The 21192-nt window shown below is 40.9% G+C and overlaps 1 protein-coding gene across 6 annotated transcripts in view; it reads right to left on the bottom strand.

Moving 5' to 3' along the window:
- The window catches only part of MYO1D (myosin ID), a 355995-nt gene that overhangs the window by 157250 nt on the left and 177553 nt on the right, over positions 1 to 21192 (bottom strand). For all 6 annotated transcript variants that reach the window (XM_027130294.1, XM_027130292.1, XM_027130293.1 and 3 more), the window contains exon 17: positions 1402 to 1625. In XM_027130294.1, coding sequence (XP_026986095.1) covers positions 1402 to 1625 — 224 coding nt within the window. The remainder of the gene's footprint in view (positions 1 to 1401; positions 1626 to 21192) is intronic.

The raw sequence follows: 21192 nt of genomic DNA, 5'->3' as shown, positions 1-21192 counted from the left end.
CTTAGGGGAAAGAAATAAAATGGGGAGAGACAAGAGGAGGTGTGGAGGATTTCAACTTTATATCCTATAAATTTTTATATTCTGTCACTTTATTTACTTTAAAAAAATTTTTTTGGCTGCACCGCGTAGCATGTGGAATCTTAGTTCCCCGACCAGGACCGAACCCATGACACTGCAGTGGGAGCACAGAGTCTTGACCATTGGACCTCCGGGGAAGTCCCTATGTCACTTCAAAAAAAATGAGCATATATTCACGTATCATTTAATCACTTTTTAGATTATGTCAAAAATGCAGGTGACAGATGACATAATTCATTAAAAAAAATTTATCTGTGCAGTAAAGTCTGCCAAGACTTACAGCTAACATTTATAGTACTGCATGGGAGAATGGAGGGCTGGGGTGCTTTTGCTTTCAATAATGCTCTACTGTTTTATTTTTTTCTTTTTATGAGCAATCATCTTTTTTAAAAGCAAATGAGATATGTATTAAAGAGTTTTCCTTGCATGCGTTTTCTTTCTTTTTGGTATCTGCCATTCAATACATTGATTTACATTCAATACATCAATGACATCAATACGTTAATTAGTTCATGGTGTTCTGGGCGGAATACCATAATGCCAAACGACCACATTTGAGAACCATCAGCCTAGTTTATGCGACTAGATGGCTGTACCTGAGACATAGCTAAACATATCTGGTGCACGCTGTCAACAAACAAGCTCAAAAAACGATGAGAAAGGAGCTATGAATAACTACAAAGTCAGATGCAGGGCAGTTTATTAAGGAAATGAAGATTAGCTGGAAAGGTATCAAATGTTGCATGGGCATTAATTAACTTATTTACTTATTTGTTTAAAAAAATAGCTTGCTCTATAACAGTGTTTTCTGCCTTTTACTTTAAAATCACCTGGAAAACTTTAAAAAGGACCTCCGCTTGGGCTCCGCTCCCCAGCACCGTTAAACAGGGCTTTCTGGAGGTGGGACTTGGGCATCAGTGTGTTTTATAAACTCCTCGTGAATGTCAGGTGCGGGATGGAGAACCCCTGCTCTGAAAGGATGAACAGACATCCTAGTGTGAGTGATGTGTGGTGATTTTAATAAAGTTATCTTTTCGCTAGTAAAAGAAAGTAGAGACATCATGCTACTAGCTTATCTTAAACTTGGCTTGATTCAGGCCTTGTGGCATACTGCTGTCTACTGCTAAGGGAAAAATAAACGGACCGTTCTATTATTTGGAGGGGTAGGCAGATGCCCTTTGAAAGTGAAATCTACGAAGGTGGAGACACAAGGTAAAAGCAACGTCACGTAGCAAATGGTGGAGCTAATGTCACGGTCTCAGATCTGTACTTATATAGTACGTGTACTGCCACAAACGGATGCAGCACACACCAAGTCCTTACCTATTAAAAATAGCCTGTAGGGCTGCCTCGAAACGGCAAAGCACTCTGGGCGGGGCCGGCCACTTCACGTGCTTGCCGTGGTCCCGCATGGTCTTGATGCCGTGGAAGCGTCTGGCCACCTCGTGGATGTACGACTTCACTTTGTAGCGCCGGTAGTATCTGATAATTGTCAGAGCCGCCTTGGTCCTCTTGTACCGCATACGGGCCAGGGTGCCCCGCCACACCTTCGCAATAGAGGAAAAAAAAAAGGAAAATGTTGCTGGTTGGCTGAGTAGCAGATCACATTGAAATCACAGAAGCTCCTTTACTTAGAAGCTCAACCTGGCAATTTGTATGCGTCACAAAATCAGCCAGAGCATGTCAGTTCTGCCTGCCACCAACAGATGGCACTAGGAGTCACGGCCGTCATTTTGATTCAGAGTCTAGCTGTTCCTTACCTCCTAAGGAGGCGTGCACGGAGTCTGAAGCAGAGCCCTGTTCTAACTTTAGGTCGTGTAAAGAAGAAAGCCAAAATACCATTATCTTTGGATAAATATTTTAAGAATGTTGAAAGGAAGCAAGATGAGTCAGAACGCAAAACCATCAGCATCCACAGTTCTCTTATGAAACCTAGCTTTGCACAGATTATACACATTGGCCACTAGTGTCATGTCGCATTGGATGTATGAACTGATTTATACAGTCTGTGCAGCCCCCCCTCCCCAGGTGAAGTCCCAAGAATTTAGATGTATTCGTGGAGAAAGGTAAAAAACAAGTTACTAATATGAATCTTAAATTTTTTCAGTGATCAGAAATCAATCAGACATTATGTAAACGTCTCAGCGCCTGCTTTATCCAAACACGGTGAACTCACAGATACTTATATTTTTTTCAGGACCCCATACTTCTCAATCTCTCAAGTAAAAAGAAATTTGGTGTGATCTTCATTATTGGCTCTTCCCCTAAATATGCTTTCTACCACCAAACGTATTCTTTCTTCCACGGTATTTCCAGTATAAACCCCTTTCTTTCCCTTTCTGCTACTACAGTCCCAAGACCCCAAACGTCCTCATTGTTTTCTTGGATAAACTCCTCGTACACATCGCCATCACGCTCCAGGTGATACTCACTGCTGCTACTTAACTGACTGTCTCCGTTCTTAGGTGGAGGGTACTACTTCCCTCCCTGTCTCTGGCCTCTCAGGACCAAGATATTCAACCTCCAGTTCAAAGCCCACAGTATGGGTTCTCCAGGATCGCTCGGGGTTCTTTCATTTCTTCTTAGATCCCCATCTGTGCCCACCACTTTCTCTCAGAAAAACTGGTGTGATACCTCTTTCATTCAGCCATTTTAGGTTGGTCTTCACGAAGGCTCCTAAACAGGTACCATGTGCTTCCAAAGCCCTCCCTTTCCAGCCTGCTGTACAAATATGAGGAGGCCATCCACGGACCCCAAAGAGGAACTAACGGGTCAAGAAAAACCATGACATGTGAGGGAAACGCGACATAGGAGCAACTTCTGATGAACCTGGAGCTCACGTATAAACAGAATATATAAAGACACAGAGGCAGTGAAAAGTCACTCATTGCTGCACGTGGCATCAGCACAGGAACCTGTTTTAGTCAAGATGCCTCTCTTCTCGTAGACGAATCTATCACGCACACAGCTTTGTCAGGCCTCCACCCAAGCGCTAAAATAAAGGTCCCTTCTTTAGTAGCTTGAAAAACCAAAAGAGCACAATTAGAGGGTAGAAATCTGTGATGCAGTTTTTTAAAGAAAACACATTTTTAAAGTTTCATACTGTTTGTTGCTTTTTTTTTTTTTTAAGAGGAAGGAAATTAAGACCCCCCTGGAGCCACATCTATACAGGAAATCAATCTTATACTTTTCAAAAAGTGTTTTATAAAGATTTTTTATTAAAATGTTTTTGGTTAGACTCTAGTATAATCTGAAAAAAAATGTCTAAGTAGGTACTTTTTAAGGGGTAGGTTTTTTTTTTTTGGACAACCTTTTAGATTTCATCTGTGTCCTTAGTTTATTTAGGTTTTGGGTAGTTGAAAAATCAGATAGCACAGAAATGCTATAAAAAAGACAGCAGCCCTTCCCCTTGCCCACCTAAGCCCACCTCCCCATCTCACAGTGTCATTTCATGCCAACTATTTTAACTGCTTCCTCTCGTGGCAGTTAAATACACATATAATTTATTTATATGTATACATACATATACGCAGTATACACGTATGCAGTAAATACACACGTATCGTTATTTCTTGGTGATCCTTTGAGGCCCTACCCAAATTACAGAAAGTGGTGATTTAGCTCTCCTACCATCACTATTACCTCTCCTTTATAATCCCAATAATAATGACATCAAAAATATAAAGGCAATAGTGTTTACATGATTACATCTGTTATATTAACTATACTATTTGGGAGAAAGGAATTTTGTGGGCCTGCAGTTATATCATCAACTTTATCAGAAGTCCCTTCGGCTTTATTTATTTTTCTAACATCAGAGAAAAAGTAGCAGTGAAAAACTACGGAGGCAAGCAAATGATTTCTATGCAAAAAAATGATTCATGTATTTTCCCTTATAAACGGACACGCTCCCCAGGCCTTTGTGTGGGAGAAAGGCTGTGGTTGATCGTCTCGTGAAGGGTCTGAAGGTTGGAACTTAAGGTATGAGACAGATCTTCCCGTTTCCCTCTTTGTTTAAAGAGCTTAAACTGTGGGGGGTTTTCAAGTCATACAAAGCTTACCTCCAGAGAGGACTTAGCCTGATGACAGAGTGTCTAAAAAGGGGGAAAACTAAATATTACATTCAATAAGCAAATGCTTAATGCTTATTTGATTATACCTAGAGAGGTTCAGCAAAAAACCAGGGAGCCAGAGGGGCCCTCATTCAACAATATGAACACGAAAAGTGGAACCAACCAGACATTATGTGCTTTAGGATCTGATGCAAGAGAGTGGGGGCTGAACCCTGAAGGAGATCTGATGGGATCTGGGAGAGGAAGTTATCAGAAGGTACAAGGCAGGGATCAGGGTGACGGAGAGGGCAAGCAACTCATTTCTTAGGTGGAACCAAGGATAGAGGCGAACAGAGCGGGTGAATTGGAGGACACACTGAGGTATAAAAAGAGAACATTAGGGCCACAGGTCACACATCCCTGCTACTGAATTTTAGACACAATTCCTCTCCTCAGTACCTTGACCCCCTACAGTTAATTTTCAACACAGCAGCCGAGTGATCCTGTTTTTCTTTTTAAATTAATTAATTATTTTGGCTGCGTTCATTGCTGCACACGCGCTTTCTCTAGTTGCAGCAAGTGTGGGCTTCTCATTGCAGTGGCTTCTCTTGTTGCGGGGCACAGGCTCTAGGCCCACGGGCTTCAGTAGCTGTGGTGCATGGGCTCAGTAGTTGTGGCTCGTGGGCTCTAGAGAGCAGGCTCAGTAGTTGTGGCGCACGGGCTTAGGCGCTCCGTGGCATGTGGGATCCTCCCGGACCAGGGCTCGAACCCGTGTCCCCTGCATGGGCAGGCGGACTCTTAACCACTGCGCCACGAGGCAAGTCCCCCGAGTGATCCTTTTAAGACCAAAGTCAGATCGTGTCACTTCTCTGCTTAAAACACTGCTGCGGTGCTCCAGCTCCCCCAGAGCGAAAGCCAAAGCCCCTCCCTTGGCCCACAAGGGCCACATGAGCTGGTACTGTCACTGCCCAGCTCCTTCCACTGTCCTCTCCCTGGCTCACTCCAGCCACACGGGGCCCTGCTCTACCCTGCACAGGCCTCCTGTCTCAGGGCCTTTCCTTACGCCTGGAAGGATCTTCCTCCAGATATCATATCACAGGGCTATCTTCCTCACTCTCTAAGTCCATGCTCAGCTGTCACCTTCCCAATGAGCCCGGCCCTGACCATCTATGTAAAAAATTCCCCTTGTCCACCCTCCCCTCCTGGTACTCTCCACTCTCTGTACCATGCTCTATTTCCTGCTCTTGCCTCCAGCACTTAACACTCTACAACACCTGTAATTTACATATGACTGTATTGTTTATGCTCTCCCTCTACTGGAATTTAAGCTCTACTAGGCCAGGGATCTTTGCTTCTTTTGCTCACTGATGAATCTCCACTGCCTGGAACAGTGCCAAGGACATAGTAGCCACTCAATAGTATCTGTTGGGTCGTACGGCATATACCCTGAGAAAACCGTAATTCAAAAAGAGTCATGTACCACAATGTTCACTGCAGCTCTATTTACAATAGCCAGGACATGGAAGCAACCTAAGTGTCCATCAACAGATGAATGGATAAAGAAGATGTGGCACATATATACAATGGAATATTACTCAGCCATAAAAAGAAACGAAATTGAGTTATTTGTAATAAGGTGGATGGATGTAGAGACTGTCATACAGAGTGAAGTAAGTCAGGAATCTAAAAAAAAAAAAGGTTCTGAAGAACTTAGGGGCAGGACAGGAATAAAGACACAGATGTAGAGAATGGCCTTGAGGACATGGGGAGGGGAAGGGTAAGCTGGGACGAAGTGAGAGAGTGGCATGGACATATATACACTCCCAAATGTAAAATAGATAGCTAGTGGGAAGCAGCCGCATAGCACAGGGAGATCAGCTCGGTGCTTTGTGACCACCTAGAGGGGTGGGATAGGGAGGGTGGGAGGGATACGCAAGAGGGAGGGGATATGGGGACACGTGTATATGTATAGCTGATTCACTTTGTTATACAGCAGAAACTAACACACCATTGTAAAGCAATTATATTCAAATAAAGATGTTTGAAAAAAATAGTATTTGTTGAGTGACTGAATGTTTTCAACTTCATCTTGCAAGCCTGATATTGAATCTTTCATTTTTGCTGTCACGTTTTCCACTTTCAAGAACTCATCCTCATTCTCCAAATATCCCTTTTAAAAGCATGTTGGCCTTCCCTGGTGGCGCAGTGGTTGAGAGTCCGCCTGCCGATGCAGGGGACGCGGGTTTGTGCCCCGGTCCGGGAGGATCCCACATGCCGCGGAGCAGCTGGGCCCGTGAGCCATGGCCGCTGAACCTGCGCGTCCGGAGCCTGTGCTCCGCAACGGGAGAGGCCACAACAGTGAGAGGCCCGTGTACCGCAAAAAAAAAAAAAAAAAAAAAGCAAAGCATGTTGCTCTTGTTTTACAAAAGCATCCTTCCTCTCAAGCAGATGAATTATGGTTTTGCTTTTTATGCTGCTCCCTACATTGCATCTGTTACCTATAAATCCCCTCTTCTCCCGTTTGTCTTCGTCTTGGTCTTTTGAGCTAGAGGCCTTGCTTGAATGTCTGGGGATCCTTGGCTGTCCATTCACTGAAAAGTGAAAAGCCACTTGGAAGCTCTGTATGTGTGCTTTGTGGGTGGTGGACTCCACTACAGGGCGACTAGGTGGGGACCAGCCATCTGTGGGGGACCCCAGCAATGTCCGTACCTTAAACTGTTCCCTCACTGCTGCCAGAATTCTGAGGGAAGGGGGCTGGAGGATATCTTGCGTATCTAGACTTTCACTTAATTTACTTGATTTCAACATGGTGCCTGACCCCTCTCCTCCACTGGTGCATGGTGTCCCCAGGCCCAGAGCTTCTCTGGTTCAATTTCTTCAGAGTAAACTTCTTGTCTTCTATCAGAATGAGACTGAGGGAGCTCCTCCAACTTTGTGAGGTTAGGAGAGCTGGGTGTACAATTGCTCTCTTTTTAAAATAATTAATTAATTTATTTTTTGCTGTGTTGGGTCTTCGTTGCAGTGGGCGGGCTTCTCATTGCAGTGGCTTCTCTTGTTGTGGAGCATGGGCTTCAGGAGCGCGGGCTTCAGTAGTCGTGGCGCATGGGCTTAGTTGCTCCGTGGCACGTGGGATCTTCCCAGACCAGGGATCGAACCTGTGTCCCCTGCATTGGCATGTGGATCCTTAACCACTGGGCCACCAGGGAAGTCGTTATAATTGCTCTTTATACAGAGTTTCAACCCTTCTACTCCTCCAGCTCCACCCCTCACCCCTAGCTACAGAGGTACCTGGTCCTTCCCATCCTGAATCTTCCTACAGCCCAATGGTTGGTGGCCTGGCTTGCTTGTCTGCAGGCACTTAGATTTCAGCTTTCTCCACCAGCCTGGGGGGCTGACCACACGTTCACTTACTTCCAAAATTATGTTCACGCCTCTTTTCTGCTGTTGTTTCCATTATGGTTCTATTTGTCCTTGTGGGTTTCTCCAATTTTCATCCTTTACTGCTGATTGAGGGGTTTTGAGATGAGTAGATATAAGCACAGTCTGTCATGTCTAACCAGATGTTTTATAATGCCATCTTAATTTGACCATGTTTTCCTCTTCCTTGGTGGTCAGGCATTTCAAAGCAACATCTGTCAGTCATTAAAGTACAAGATACAGTTTGCAAAAGATGTAGGATCCTAGGTAACACTCTGTTAAGAAGTAGGTCAATTACATATCTTCAGTTTGGCTTCAGAAACAAACACAGGTCAGCTTTCTGTTTTTCTCTTGTTCTCCATGTTTTTGTTTTCTAGTCATTATGGGTGTTGGGTCTTTTCTGCCTGTTCTCAAACAGCTCCCTGTTGCCCTGAATTGGATATTCTCTTAGTTTCTACAACTGAAATCCTTCAAAATTCCAGCTTCCAAGCTTCCCAGGCCCTCCATGCCTAGGGAGAACTTTTGGGAGAAGCATCTTTCTTCTATTTCTAGTCTTAAGTCCTCCATACAGTAATTCTGGCTGAGTTCTGACAGTATATGGTTGCTATAGAGTTGTGGTGGAGGAGAATTTACTTAGGTACCAGGTTGAACTCTGAGCAAATTGTAAAATACACAAAATCTATCTTTGGTATCCGTATACCCCATCATATTTAGAATACGACATCCATTTTGGAATATTTCATGATTGATTAACGAAGGAGTTATTTTAAAGGAAGATTCAAAGACAGAAAAAATTTTCTGAGTTATTCCTCTTCAACCCAAATATCTCTATGAGGGACAAAATGAATAAAGACCTGATGTGCTATTTTTAAAATGCTAGTGCAGTACCCATATTTTTACCAGAACAGCAGGTTAATATGTACCAAGAAGAAACTAAGACCCAGTAAATATAATTTGTAAGTTCTCAGCATAAATTTTGACACAAAATTCCTTGGTTTTACAGATAAATTAATAGCATTTCAGATGACCTAGGGGAGAAATTAAGAAATAATGAAATATACTAAGTGAAGTACGGCAGACAGAGAAAGACAAATATCATGATATCACTTATATGTGGAATCTAAAAAAATGATATAAATGAACTTATATACAAAACAGAAACAGACTCACAGACTTAGAAAACAAACTTATGGTTACCAAAGGGGCAAGGTGGAGGGGAGGGATAAATGAGGAGTTTGAGATTAACATATACACACTACTATATATAAGACAGATAACCAACAAGGACCTACTGTATAGCACAGGGAACTCTACTCAATATTCTGTAATAACCTATAAGGGAAAAGAATGTGAAAAAGAATAGATACATGTGTATGTATAACTGAATCACCTTGCTGTACACCTGAACCTAACACAACATTGTAAATCAACTATACTCCAGTATAAAATAAAAATTAAAAAAAGAGATGAAATAACCAGATCTTCAGTCAATAAACAGATGTAAAACCTTCAAATGAAGAGACACCCCCTTCCAAAAAAAGAAAAAAAAGAGCATGTGTGAGCCTGATCATTATAAATTATCCTGATGAACTTAACTATGTGCGTGTGAGGTGTAATTTAGAAATGATCACCCCTGAGCTTTACCTTGGTCTGGTAGACTAACTTGCCAAGTTAGGTGACTTGTGAACCTTCATTTGGGACTCATACATTTTCTATATGGCCTTCTCCAGATCTATTAGCCTAGAAATTCTTTAGTGCATACAATCGTTGCCTAATATGATGATGCTATAGTCTGACAACCTCCTTGTAACTGTAACATCAAGAAGCAATTGAACCTCTTAGTCAATTATTGTCAGAAGACTAGCTCAACATTAACTCTGTCAAAAATCAAATTGCAATTATTCTGAAGATAAATGAAAACAAAATTAATCCAGCAAACAGGTTAAGTAATTCTGATGGGCCTTTCAGGATTCAATCTCGTTCGAAAGTAAACTGCCTGTGGAGCAAACAGGTTAAGTAATTCTGATGGGCCTTTCAGGATTCAATCTCGTTCAAAAGTAAACTGCCTGTGGGGCTCTACTGAAGTGGTTGCTTTCCTCTGTTTGGTTAAAACATTTTTTTTTCTTAAGAGGTACAAAGTTGATAATTCATCTTCAAAAATCGCTCAGGTCAAGGCTATTTCAGAACTGCTTTTGGACACAGAACCTCAGGGTTTGGGCCAAGTGTTTGGACATTTCAGTAGATCCAACGAGGCATCTGGGGATGTTTTAAGTTTGTGTGAAGACACCTGCTGCCTTGTCCACCCCCAGATCCACTGTCATCCAAGACGGAGGTGGCTCATCAACCAGTCAGGGGACAGGTTGGGCTTTTATCTTATGTAACAAATGTTCTGACTTTTCTTCCTTTATATCTAGCATCTAGAACATGCAGAATTCCTTAAAAAAAAAAACACCAAAAACCCAGTAACCTTTGTTTCAGACGCTTGCAAATGATCTCAATTTTGAATGGTTCCCTAAATATCTCAAAAACTCAGATAATAACTGGTATTTGAAAGGACCAGCCAGAGGTGCATCCTAACATTCTTTTCTATAGAGTTTCAAAAGTGAATTCTGGAACACAGGGCCTGTGAAATGCTCCTTGAAAAAAGGGTTCCATTTTCAGTAAGTTCAGGAAGGCTGTATACTGCAAGTCCTTTTTGGAGATTCATAATGTACATTAGCATATTAAAAGCTCTAAGAAGTTCTATGTAAGTAAACCTATTTTAACTTTGTTCAACAAAATTTAAAAAACATTTAAATTTTTAAAATTTAAAAACAAAATTTAACTACAGAACCCTTTGTACACAGATGAAGGGGATCAGTATATGCCATCCCAAAACATGCCATGGTGGCATAAGCATTACTCAGCATTTGTTCGTTCCATAAGAATTCCCCAAATTCCCACTGTACGTTTGGTTTCTATCGGGGATATAGAGGGAAACAGGGGACACCTATGATATTCTAGGAAAAACCAAACACGCCTGTGAGATAACTGGGAAACAACTACAACTGATCCCCTAAAAAGTGAGATCTGGTCAAAGGCCACAACAATGGAAACCTCCATGTAAAGAAGCTTGAATTCCTGTCACAGTGAGGCTCTTTCAAGGAAGTCCAGCACTGCGAGAGGGACAGCTCCCTGAGTGGCAGGGAGTTGGGGCGGAGTGGAAAGAATCTTTCCCTGGAGAGGCCAGCATTCCCTACAGACTACTTTGCAGGCTTCAGGTGCTTCGGAGGTAAAGCAAGGATGTTACGCTAGATGATTTATAAGAGCACATACGCATATTCCATCTTAACAGCTACTGAAAATGAACGAAAATTTTAAAGTGTTAAAGGTTCTTTCTGATCTAAAGTGCGCACGGCATTGACAACCACTATCTTTGATTTTCATCTGATTACGGTTATGACTCCTCAGACTAGGGAGAGAAAACATTATTTCATTATTAGGTACTAGGCCTTATGCTAGACACTTGATATACATTAAAAATAGGTTTTTAAAGCACTTATGCTTGACATATATTTGTACGTTGCTGCTTTATGTTTCTCGTACTAATAATTCAACATTAAAAAAAAGCAGGGAATACATTTGACATAAGTTTCTTGAAGTCATACATTAATATATTTTTTGCTGGCAAACGCTTGGCTTTGAGAAACAGTCATTTTTCAGACCTAAAAACCCTGCTTCTACAAACGAATGTGATTCATATTCACAGCTCTTGCTAGGAGCCTGGCTCTGGCTGTAGGCAATGGGTGATGGTGCCAGGAGGGTTTTGTTGAGACCAGCGCTCTTCAATGTATCCCTGTACCCCAAATATGCTACCGCTTCCCAGTGTTCACACCGATGGTGATGATGTTTCCTAGGGGGGGATTTCAGAATGTTGGGGGAAGGAAATAATCCCTTAGATTACTTGGGTAAACATTAAATATGCTTCCCCTTTTTATTTTTCTGTCTTAGACTGTACTTAATGTAAGGCGGAATGGCAGGATAAGAGAAAGTATACTTATTAAGGACAGATACTTTTTCAACAGTTCAAATTTACACGAGTTGAACATAATATGATTAAAAAACTATGAAGATCATTCCTGGTCATAACTCAATGCCAAAGAGAAAAAAAAGAATACAACTGCACTGTTGGGTGCATGGTTTCTCATAATAGTAGGCAACACACTATTATGATCAGAGTATTAAGTAGCTCATGCTGGAAAAATGCTGTGGTGAGACAGACAGAAATGCTACTATTTAGAGCAAAATCTAAACTAAAATGCTAGGTTTTCTCAGTGATGTTGACGTTTTATACTTGTACACATAGCTATAACTATATTACTGAAAATCCTACCGGAAACGCAACCTTGTACTTACAAATCTGAAAAATCCTACTACCTAATCTATTTCTTTCCCAAGAAATGTTTTATAACATAATATTTGAAGACTGAAGTTTTTTAGTTAGATACCAATCAAGTCAGAACAGAGTTAAAATGGATGTCAACAGGAATATAATTAACTTTTCAACTAATATAAATATAATATAAATATAACGTGTACATTTTTATCAGTCATTTAAAATTCTTTTTTATAAACTGCATATTTCTAGCTTTTAAATCCATTTTCTTTGGATTGTCTTTGATTGATTTGTATGAGCTCTTTATAAATTAAGGGAATCATCTTTTTGTTATTAGCATTTTAAATAGTTTTTCCAGTACGGCAATGATCTTTTGGTACTATTTATGGTATACTACCATACAGAAGTTGTCTTTTTAAAAAATTGTGTGCGGTCCAACGTATTCATTTTTCTTTTATGGTTACATACATATTTTACACAAAACCGAGATCACATAATGTCATAAAGTGCTTTGTAATGCTTTTTATTTGATACATCAAGCACATTTTCCCATGTGATCAAATGTCCTCCTATAATGTGATTCTGAACGGCCTCACAGTACTCAACCAGATACATGCATATAAGTCAGTTAACCAACCTCCTACTGTGCAGTATTTCTGGTGTTTTCTGCAATTTAAAATATCATTTTAGGAGTAACATTGTACATATTCTAATTCTAGAAATAGAATTGCTGCTGTGACTCATTTATATTTCCAAATGCCACATACTAAAGTATTCATTTCCAAACTCTACCATGCGAAGAGTTAAAAAGAATTAACGAGATTGATATAGGATAACATATTGTTGCTATGGTTCAACTGCTTCGATTAGGAATATAAAAAATTCACTGGCTATTAGAATTTTTTCTGTTGTGAATTCTCTCTTCATTCCTTGTTTTTGTCCATCACATATTTGTAATTTTACATAATGATTTGTAAGGGCTTTTTATATATGAAATCAGCTGAACTTTTATTACATTTACGAAGGCTCTTTAGCATTTTGCCTTTTAACATCTGCTGGCCATGGTTATTGGTCGTGGCTAATAAAACATGAGAAGACATTTTCTAGGTGTTTCTGAGAAAGAAAATTTCTCACTCTTCGGAGAGAACGTCCAAGTACTTCTAGAAGAGATTTCCTTGAATAACGAAACGTGGCTTCTGTAACTGTTGGCAGCCATCTGGCAACCACAAGGGGGAGCCACACTGAGAATGAAGATGACCCAAGAGAAGGCTTCCTGATGTATGAAATAAATCCCCGTTATACTCGGTGCCCGTCTGAATTGAGTTTTCTTTTTACGCTCTCCCCTCCTCCCCTCCCCTCTATTCCTTTCCCTTTCCCTCCTACTCTCTCTTTCTCCCCTTCTCCCTTCCTTGCAACTGAACACATTGTGATACAATGATATTTTTTGAGAAACAAGCAGCTGCATAGCACAGGGAGATCAGCTCGGTGCTCTGTGACTACCTAGAGGGGTGGGATAGGGAGGGTGGGAGGGAGACGCAAGAGGGAGGAGATATGGGAACATATGTATGTGTATAACTGATTCACTTTGTTATAAAGCAGAAACTAACACACCATTGTAAAGCAATTATACTCTAATAAAGATGTAAAAAAAAAATCAAATATGTGTCTAGGGACTTCATTGGCCGTTCAGTGGTTAAGACTCTGCCTTTCAATGCAGGGGGCGTGGGTTTGATCCCTGGTCGGGGAACATACATGCCTCGGGGTGTGGCCAAAAAATTTAAATAATAAATAAAAATAGATAAATTGCACATCTCTTAGAAAAAAACTTTAAATATGTGCCTATAAAAAGAATTTGTTTTGTTACTAAGCTCTATGTGGAGGAGTGGTCTCGATCACAAATAGGAGAGAGCCTTTATTCACAATCACTTCATGAATGGCAGAAAACTCGTGTCTACTCTAGTAGATTACCCATAATTAAAGGTGTGTGAAATGCCCACTAAAGCTCTGGACTCTTTGAAATACAAATGAGTTACCAGCTACGGCTGATGAATATGACAGGAGAAATGGTCGACTTGGATCGAACATATGTGAGTGGAATGAATCTAAGTCAGATCCCACCTGGTCAGGCATTAAGAAGAGTTAACATTGGAAATCTCTATGAGGATGTCTCCTCTGAAATAGCTGTATAAAAAAAACACTGGGAAATAATCAGGAATATACAACAATCAGGATATATATATATAGCCACACTCCCACCCACCCACATACATAAAATTACTTGACTGAAAAAGGTGTAAGCTACAGTGAAAGGGTATAGTCTACAGATTTAATATATAAGTTATATTAAATCAGCATTTTCATACAAAGTCAGCTCACCCAATCTTGGATTTAGAGAATAATCGGACCGCTTTTACAACGAACATCAGCGTCAGACTTGCCAATGAAACAGCTCTTTCGGTCTGTGAAATATTTTAGGACCGTCAAACGCTACCCTTCTTTTTGGTCTTTTTCACTCATCTCAACTGGCTTGTGATCAATATTTCATGGAACTCTTCCTTAGCTGCCCTCCAGGTATCCTTCCAGAAAACCTAAACCCAAATTCCAGCTGAAAACTTCAGACAGAAATTCTGCTGCACTGAGCCTTGAAGAAAGGCATGTGCACCAGTATTAAAAAAAAAAAAGTGACAGAAGCACAGACATGGCAGTGATACTGCTGGAAATGCCTTCCAAACGTTCACACCCTCTCTTGCTGCAGAGTTTTTTGCCTATGTAGTTCCCTCGGCTTGCATCTCCTCTCCCTGGACTTTTCCTAGAGTCAGCTCGTTCTCAATTTTTCGGTCTCACTTGAATGTCACCTCCTCAGAGAGGTCTTCCCTGACCAGCCTATTTCCCTTGTCCTCTGAATGACTGCCCCAATTAAAGCCTTCCTTCCCTTCATAACTGTTACATAATTTATACTTATTTGTTGACTACGTTTTTTATCTTACTCCTCAATTAGAACGTATGCTGCCTGAGGAGAAGGACTATTTCTATTATATTCATCTGGGTGTCTCCAAAGAGTGCCTGGCAATAAACACATTTGTTGAATGAATGGATACTTATTGGCTTGAATATACTAAAGATCTTTTGTTACAAGTTTAAAAGAAGACTTACTTATCTGTGAAAAAGGCCCCACAGAATGTTTTACAACCAAGTAACCTTAGGGTTTAAGAGCTCACTGAAGAGAAACAGACAACTCATCCTGTTACACAACAGGGCAGCCAGCCAAGCACATGATGAAACATTCAAGGAAGTAACACACGGCAGCTGCCATGCAGTTCTCAAGTCTTAAGGGAATTTCAAAATCAGTGGTGACCCTTGATGGTTCTAGAGCAGTCTAGCATGAATGAGCATCTGCTTGGCAGACTGTTGCCAGTTTGCCAGTGAGGAACATGAGGCGTGAAAAGTCTGGTTTTCAGTGAATGTTTCGTTTACGTTAAAAGAATTTCTTTCACTAAAAACGTAAAAATCTTCATCTTAAATACGGATACTCTAAATTAAGTTCCTAATTCCCTATTCAGCCCAGTTACAGGATTTTTCAGGAAAAATTCCCCCTTTGCCTTTTTACTTTCTTCCTTTTTTTTTTTTTTTCCTTGACACAAGTCAACACCTTAGTGTCACTGCTTTTTATCAAGTGACTGAGGCATATGTGACCTGGTACATCCTTATTCTGTCCTGGAGCCAAAGAGACTGAGAAAGAGCTCATAGACTCTGCTGTGTATTATTCCTTTCTTTCACTGGGCCTGTGAGAATAATCTAATTCCTCTATTACTGGAATGAGAGGGAAGAGGGGGGGAAAAAACCCCTAGACTGGGAAATTCTATCCAATTGAAATATACAAGTATTGTATACTAGTTCTCAAATTACCAAAAATCAGGTTCCAATGAAAGTATAAGGAACCAGCTCTTGGTTAGATCACTTAGATGAACTAGCTATTCAGGCTCATAGGTCAAGGATGACTGAGAAGATACTGTAATTAATGTCACTTTGGCTTTAACTCAGCAGCTGACAGGTATTCTCTAGTTCCCTTCTCTTCTTGCGAGGCTACCCAGCACAGATTCTGTTCTGCCAGAGGGGCAGAAAACTCTTGCTTCTTTTTCACATCTCCAAGGAGTTCACTGAGTCACTACATTACGGCAAAAGGAGCTAGGTAGCTCATTCCACATCGGTGGAGGTTTATCCTCTAAATCAAACATCATGCAACAAGTTTCCTGTGATCATCACATTCAGGGCTGTATCTGGCCAGGCTAAGACTACAAAACACGTAGCGTCTTGACTTAACCTTCAAATAACAACTATAGCAAACTGTCTTATTACTAAATAACTTTGCTTTGAATCCTGGATTTTCTTCCTCTTCCAAATACATATATTGTTAATGTAGCTTTAAGTTAGTTGTCATCTACAGAAAACCCCACGCTAAGTTGTTATGATAGCAAATATTCATTCCTTTACTCTTGACCTACATGGGTCACCCCATTGATGTGACCCGCTTTGGTCACCGAGATATATATACATGTGACCTGAACAGCTTGAAATGTGCTTGTGTGGTCAGCCTTGCCCTCTTAGGCTTTTGCTGTTACCATGAGAAGAACATGCCCCTGGGATTCATTGACACCAGAAAAAAATAAGCCACACGTGGAGCCAATCTGTACTCAACCCACCGCCTGGGATGGACTCAGCCCAAAATGGCCAAACCTCGGATGCATGAGGAGGAAGTAAATTCTGTTACAGCCACTGCGTTTCAGAGATGTGGTGGGTTGAACAATCCCCCCCCCCCCCCCCCGCCCACAAAAAGATTTCTACCTCTTAATCCTTGGAACCGGTAAATGTTATTTCACGTGACAGAAAAAGGACTTTGCAGATGTGATTAGGTTAAGGATCTTGAGATGGGGAGATTATCCTGGATTATCTGTTTGCACCCTAAATGCAATCCCATGTATCTATATAAGAGGGAGGTGGTAGGAGATCTGAAGACAGACGAGGGGATGACATATGACTATGGAAGCAGAGACTGGAGCCACAAACTATGGAATTCCGGCAGCTACCAGAAGCTGGAAGAAGCCAGGACTAGATTATCCCCTACAACCACTAGAGGAAGTGTGGCCTTGATGTCACCTTGATTCTGGCCCAGTGAAACTGATTTCAGACTTCTGGGCTCCAGAACTGTGAGAGGATAAATTTCTGTTGTTTCAAGCCACCGAGTTTGTGATAATTTTTACAGTAGTCATAGGAAACCAATACAGGTGGTTTGTGGCATAATTACGCCAATGGTCAACTGATATATACCCAAACCAATAATAATAATATTAATATTAACAATATCAATGTTCATAAGAATAGCAAACATATAGTACCTGCCATATGCTAGGCACTGATCAAAGTATGATGAATATATTAAGTCATTTAATACTCACAACCATACTATAAGGTGGGTACTCTTGCTTCCCTTTTACAGCTGAGGAAACTGAAGGACAGAGAGGTACCAAAGTTTCATCTTGTAAGTGTTGGAGCTGGGATTGGAACCCAAGTGCCTTGTGGTTGACTGAAGCCAAGAACCACCTGCTGGTTAGGCAGCAGTAGAGACTAGAAATTACACAGAAATTAGCGATTCTTCAGCTCTGGCAGCAGAGTTAAAACTTAAAGGCTTCTTTCCCAGTTAGGAATAACTCTTATGCCTACTAATTACTCCATTTGCTTGGTATGATGAAGGTACCTCATTTAAATGCATAGGACTAGCTCTTAAATATTAATAAACATAACATAGCTAACAGGAACCTCTATAATCCCAGAGCACCTAGTATTGAGTCATGATACTATATTATTGTCAAAATACCACGTGAGGCACTGTGCACAGGGCATCATGCTGGGGCCCCTGGGTGGAGTACAAACAAGCGTAAGGACACTGCTTCCCTCAACAATTTATAATCTGGTTGAGGAGAGAAGACAAATGTGCAAAATTAATAGATGATCTACAGCCTACAGAAATCTTAGAATTCGGCGGGAACCTTTGAGCTGAAGACCTCTTATAAACCATCAGCTGGGAGGTTCTCTGCCCTGACTCTTCCACGGCACACCTTAGGAAGGACATTCACACGTGCAACAACCCTCGGGGGTTGTACCATCCCTGAAATGGGCCTTTCTTGCCCACTCAAGAAAGCAAATATAAATTTTATAGAAATAAACTCACAGCAGCTCCTATTTATAAATTAATTCATTACCTTTGCTAACTTATTATTAATACCAAGTTAGTCATAATACACCTCATACTTGATTGTAACAGATGTGCCCATATCCAAGCCTATCGTTTTACAGATAAAGGAAGTGATGACCTAAAACCTTACACAAACTCCAAACTAACAGCAGGCCCACAGCTCCCACCTCCTGTTGAAGTTACTGCCTCAGAGAGCCACATAAAATCGACAAATGGGTGCTGGTGAAGGAAGTAAAGATGACTTTATTTAGACTTAGTCTGGCCAGGAGGGCTTGAGTGAGGGGGTGGAGTCTAATTTGAAGATACAAAAGGCAAAGGCAAATGGTATGTGTAAAGCGCACAGGTGGGACAGAGGTATGTGGGAGTGCAGGGAAAAACACGATGATGCTGCATGGTGGCACAGGGAAGGATGCTGGCAGAGCCTGGTCTGAATTTTGTAGGTGATTGAAGGGCTTCTGAACAGAGGAACATCATTAAAACTCAGATGGTGATGCTTTGCAGATGTGAGTCAAGGAGAGAAGCTTGGAAGATCACACAGAAGTGGTCCAGGGGCCCCATACCACAACCATCACCGTGGTTCTGCTGATTTTCATCTGGAACAGCCCTTTACAGTGTACACAGCATGACTTCAATTTAGAAAACTGTGTGTGTAAGAGAGAGTAGGACAGAGACTGTTATGACACCTTCCAAAGCACTAATAGTAGTTACCTTTCTGGTGGTGAGATGATGGATGATGTTATTTCCTTCTTTAAATATATTTTGAAATTTCACAATGAATACGTATTACTTTATAATAAAAACAATTAAAATTTTAGATGGAAATAATGTGATTACAGCTCTATGTTCTTCCTATTTACAATCCATTTTTAAAATAAATTTATTTATTTATTTATTTTTGGCTGCATTGGCTCTTTGTTGCTGCGCGCGGGCTTTCTCTAGTTGCAGCGAGCGGCGGCTACTCTTCGTTGTGGTGCGCGGGCTTCTCATTGTGGTGGCTTCTCTTGTTGCGGAGCATGGGCTCTAGGGCACACAGGCTCAGTAGCTGTGGCTCGCGGGCTCTAGAGCTCAGGCTCAGTAGTTGTGGTGCACGGGCTTAGTTGCTCCACAGCATGTGGGATCTTCCCGGACTAGGGCTCAAACCCGTGTCCCCTGCATCAGCAGGCGGATTCTTAACCACTGCGCCACCAGGGAAGCCCTATAATCCATTCAAAGTACAGTACACCTGTGAATAAAGTACTTGGTCTGTAACCTGCATTTAAATCACGAGTGCTTGGGCTTCCCTGGTGGCGCAGTGGTTGAGAGTCCGCCTGCCGATGCAGGGGACATGGGTTCGTGCCCCGGTCCGGGAAGATCCCACATGCCCCGGAGCGGCTGGGCCCGTGAGCCATGGCCGCTGAGCCTGTGCGTCCGGAGCCTGTGCTCCACAACGGGAGAGGCCACAACAGTGAGAGGCCCACATACCGCAAAAAAAAACCCAAAAAACATAAATCACGTGTGCTTGATTGTATTTTTACTTCCCCGAGGATATCTGTCACTGACATATTTTCTACGAGTGCTTGATTTCTTTGGGTGTTTGTATCTACACAAATACAATAAGACCAACTCAGGACAACTGGCTAGTAAACATCTTATTTTGAAATTAAATTTTCTTAAAAATATAGAGTCTCTGGGTAAGAAAGATGTGGTACATATATACAATGGAATACTACACAACCACGAAAAAGAATGAAATAATGCCATCTGCAGCAACATGGATGGATCTAGAGATTATCATACTAAGCGAAGTAAGTCAGAAAGAGAAAGACAAATACCATATGATATCACTTACATGTGGAATCTAAAATATGACACAACTGAACTTATCTACAAAACAGAAACAGACTTGCAGACATAGAGGACAGACTTGTGTTGCCAAGGGGGAGGGGAGTAGGGCAGGGATAGATTGGGAGTTTGGGGTTAGCAGATACAAACTATTATGTATAGAGTGGATAATCAACAAGGTTGTACTGTATAGCACAGGGAACTATATTCAATATGCTGTGATAAACCATAATGGAAAAGAATATGAAAAAGTATATATGTATATATATACATATATATATATTTAACTGAATCACTTTGCTGTACAGCAGAAACTAATACAACATTGTAAATCAATTATACTTCAATAAAAAAATACAGATCCTCCTTGCAGCACTGAATTTGAATGCAGAGTGATGTCTGGCAACAGTAAGACTGTCTGACAAAAAATACTGAATATAAATAGCCCTAAATTTTCTTTAGTTATAAATAAACGCCCCCAAAGGGATGACTCCTCCTCAGTCTATATAATGGGTGTGTGTGTGCGTGCACACATGCACACACGCATGCACACGCATGCAGGTGTAGGTATGTCTAGAATTAACAATGTGGTTAAAAAGGAATCATACTGAACATCCTGTTCTGTAACACATATTCTCACTTAACATTTATCATGAGCACTTGATGTTATTAAATTTCTTTATATTGTCACTGCTAATGGCTGCTTAGTTTTCTATTGTAGGGATATACCACAACTTATATGACTCACTTCTTAACATTCTTCTCCATTATTTTCCACTTTCATGAGAAATACTGAAGAGAAAATTCTTACAACTGGATTTTTACATGAATTTTCTTAGTATAAATTTCTATAAGCATAATTGCTAGATTAGAGGCAAACCCAACTTTTAGATTTTTTGGAAACACATTGCTAAACTACTGTCCAGAAAGTTCTCATCAATTTACTCTCATGCCAGTAGTAAATGTATCATCAACAACACTGTGTAGGATTAAAAGAAAAAAAAAAACAAACGCTGAGTATCTGATAGGTGAAAATATAGTTGCTGGCCATTTTTCCTTTTTTTTGGTGGACTGATTGTCTATCGTTTTCCTCAGTTTTCTAGTGAGGTATTTATTTCATTTCTTTGGAAGGGCCTTTTGTACGTTAGAGGTATTTATACTGTGCATGTGCTGAAATGAAAAAGATCGAGTTTAAAGCC

This window comes from Aethalodelphis obliquidens, unplaced genomic scaffold (assembly GCF_003676395.1).
Source record: "Aethalodelphis obliquidens isolate GAN/ISIS:26980383/991018 unplaced genomic scaffold, ASM367639v1 scaffold38, whole genome shotgun sequence".
In the NCBI taxonomy this organism is placed as follows: Eukaryota; Metazoa; Chordata; class Mammalia; order Artiodactyla; family Delphinidae; genus Aethalodelphis; species Aethalodelphis obliquidens.
This window is presented reverse-complemented; position numbering and strand designations above follow the sequence as displayed.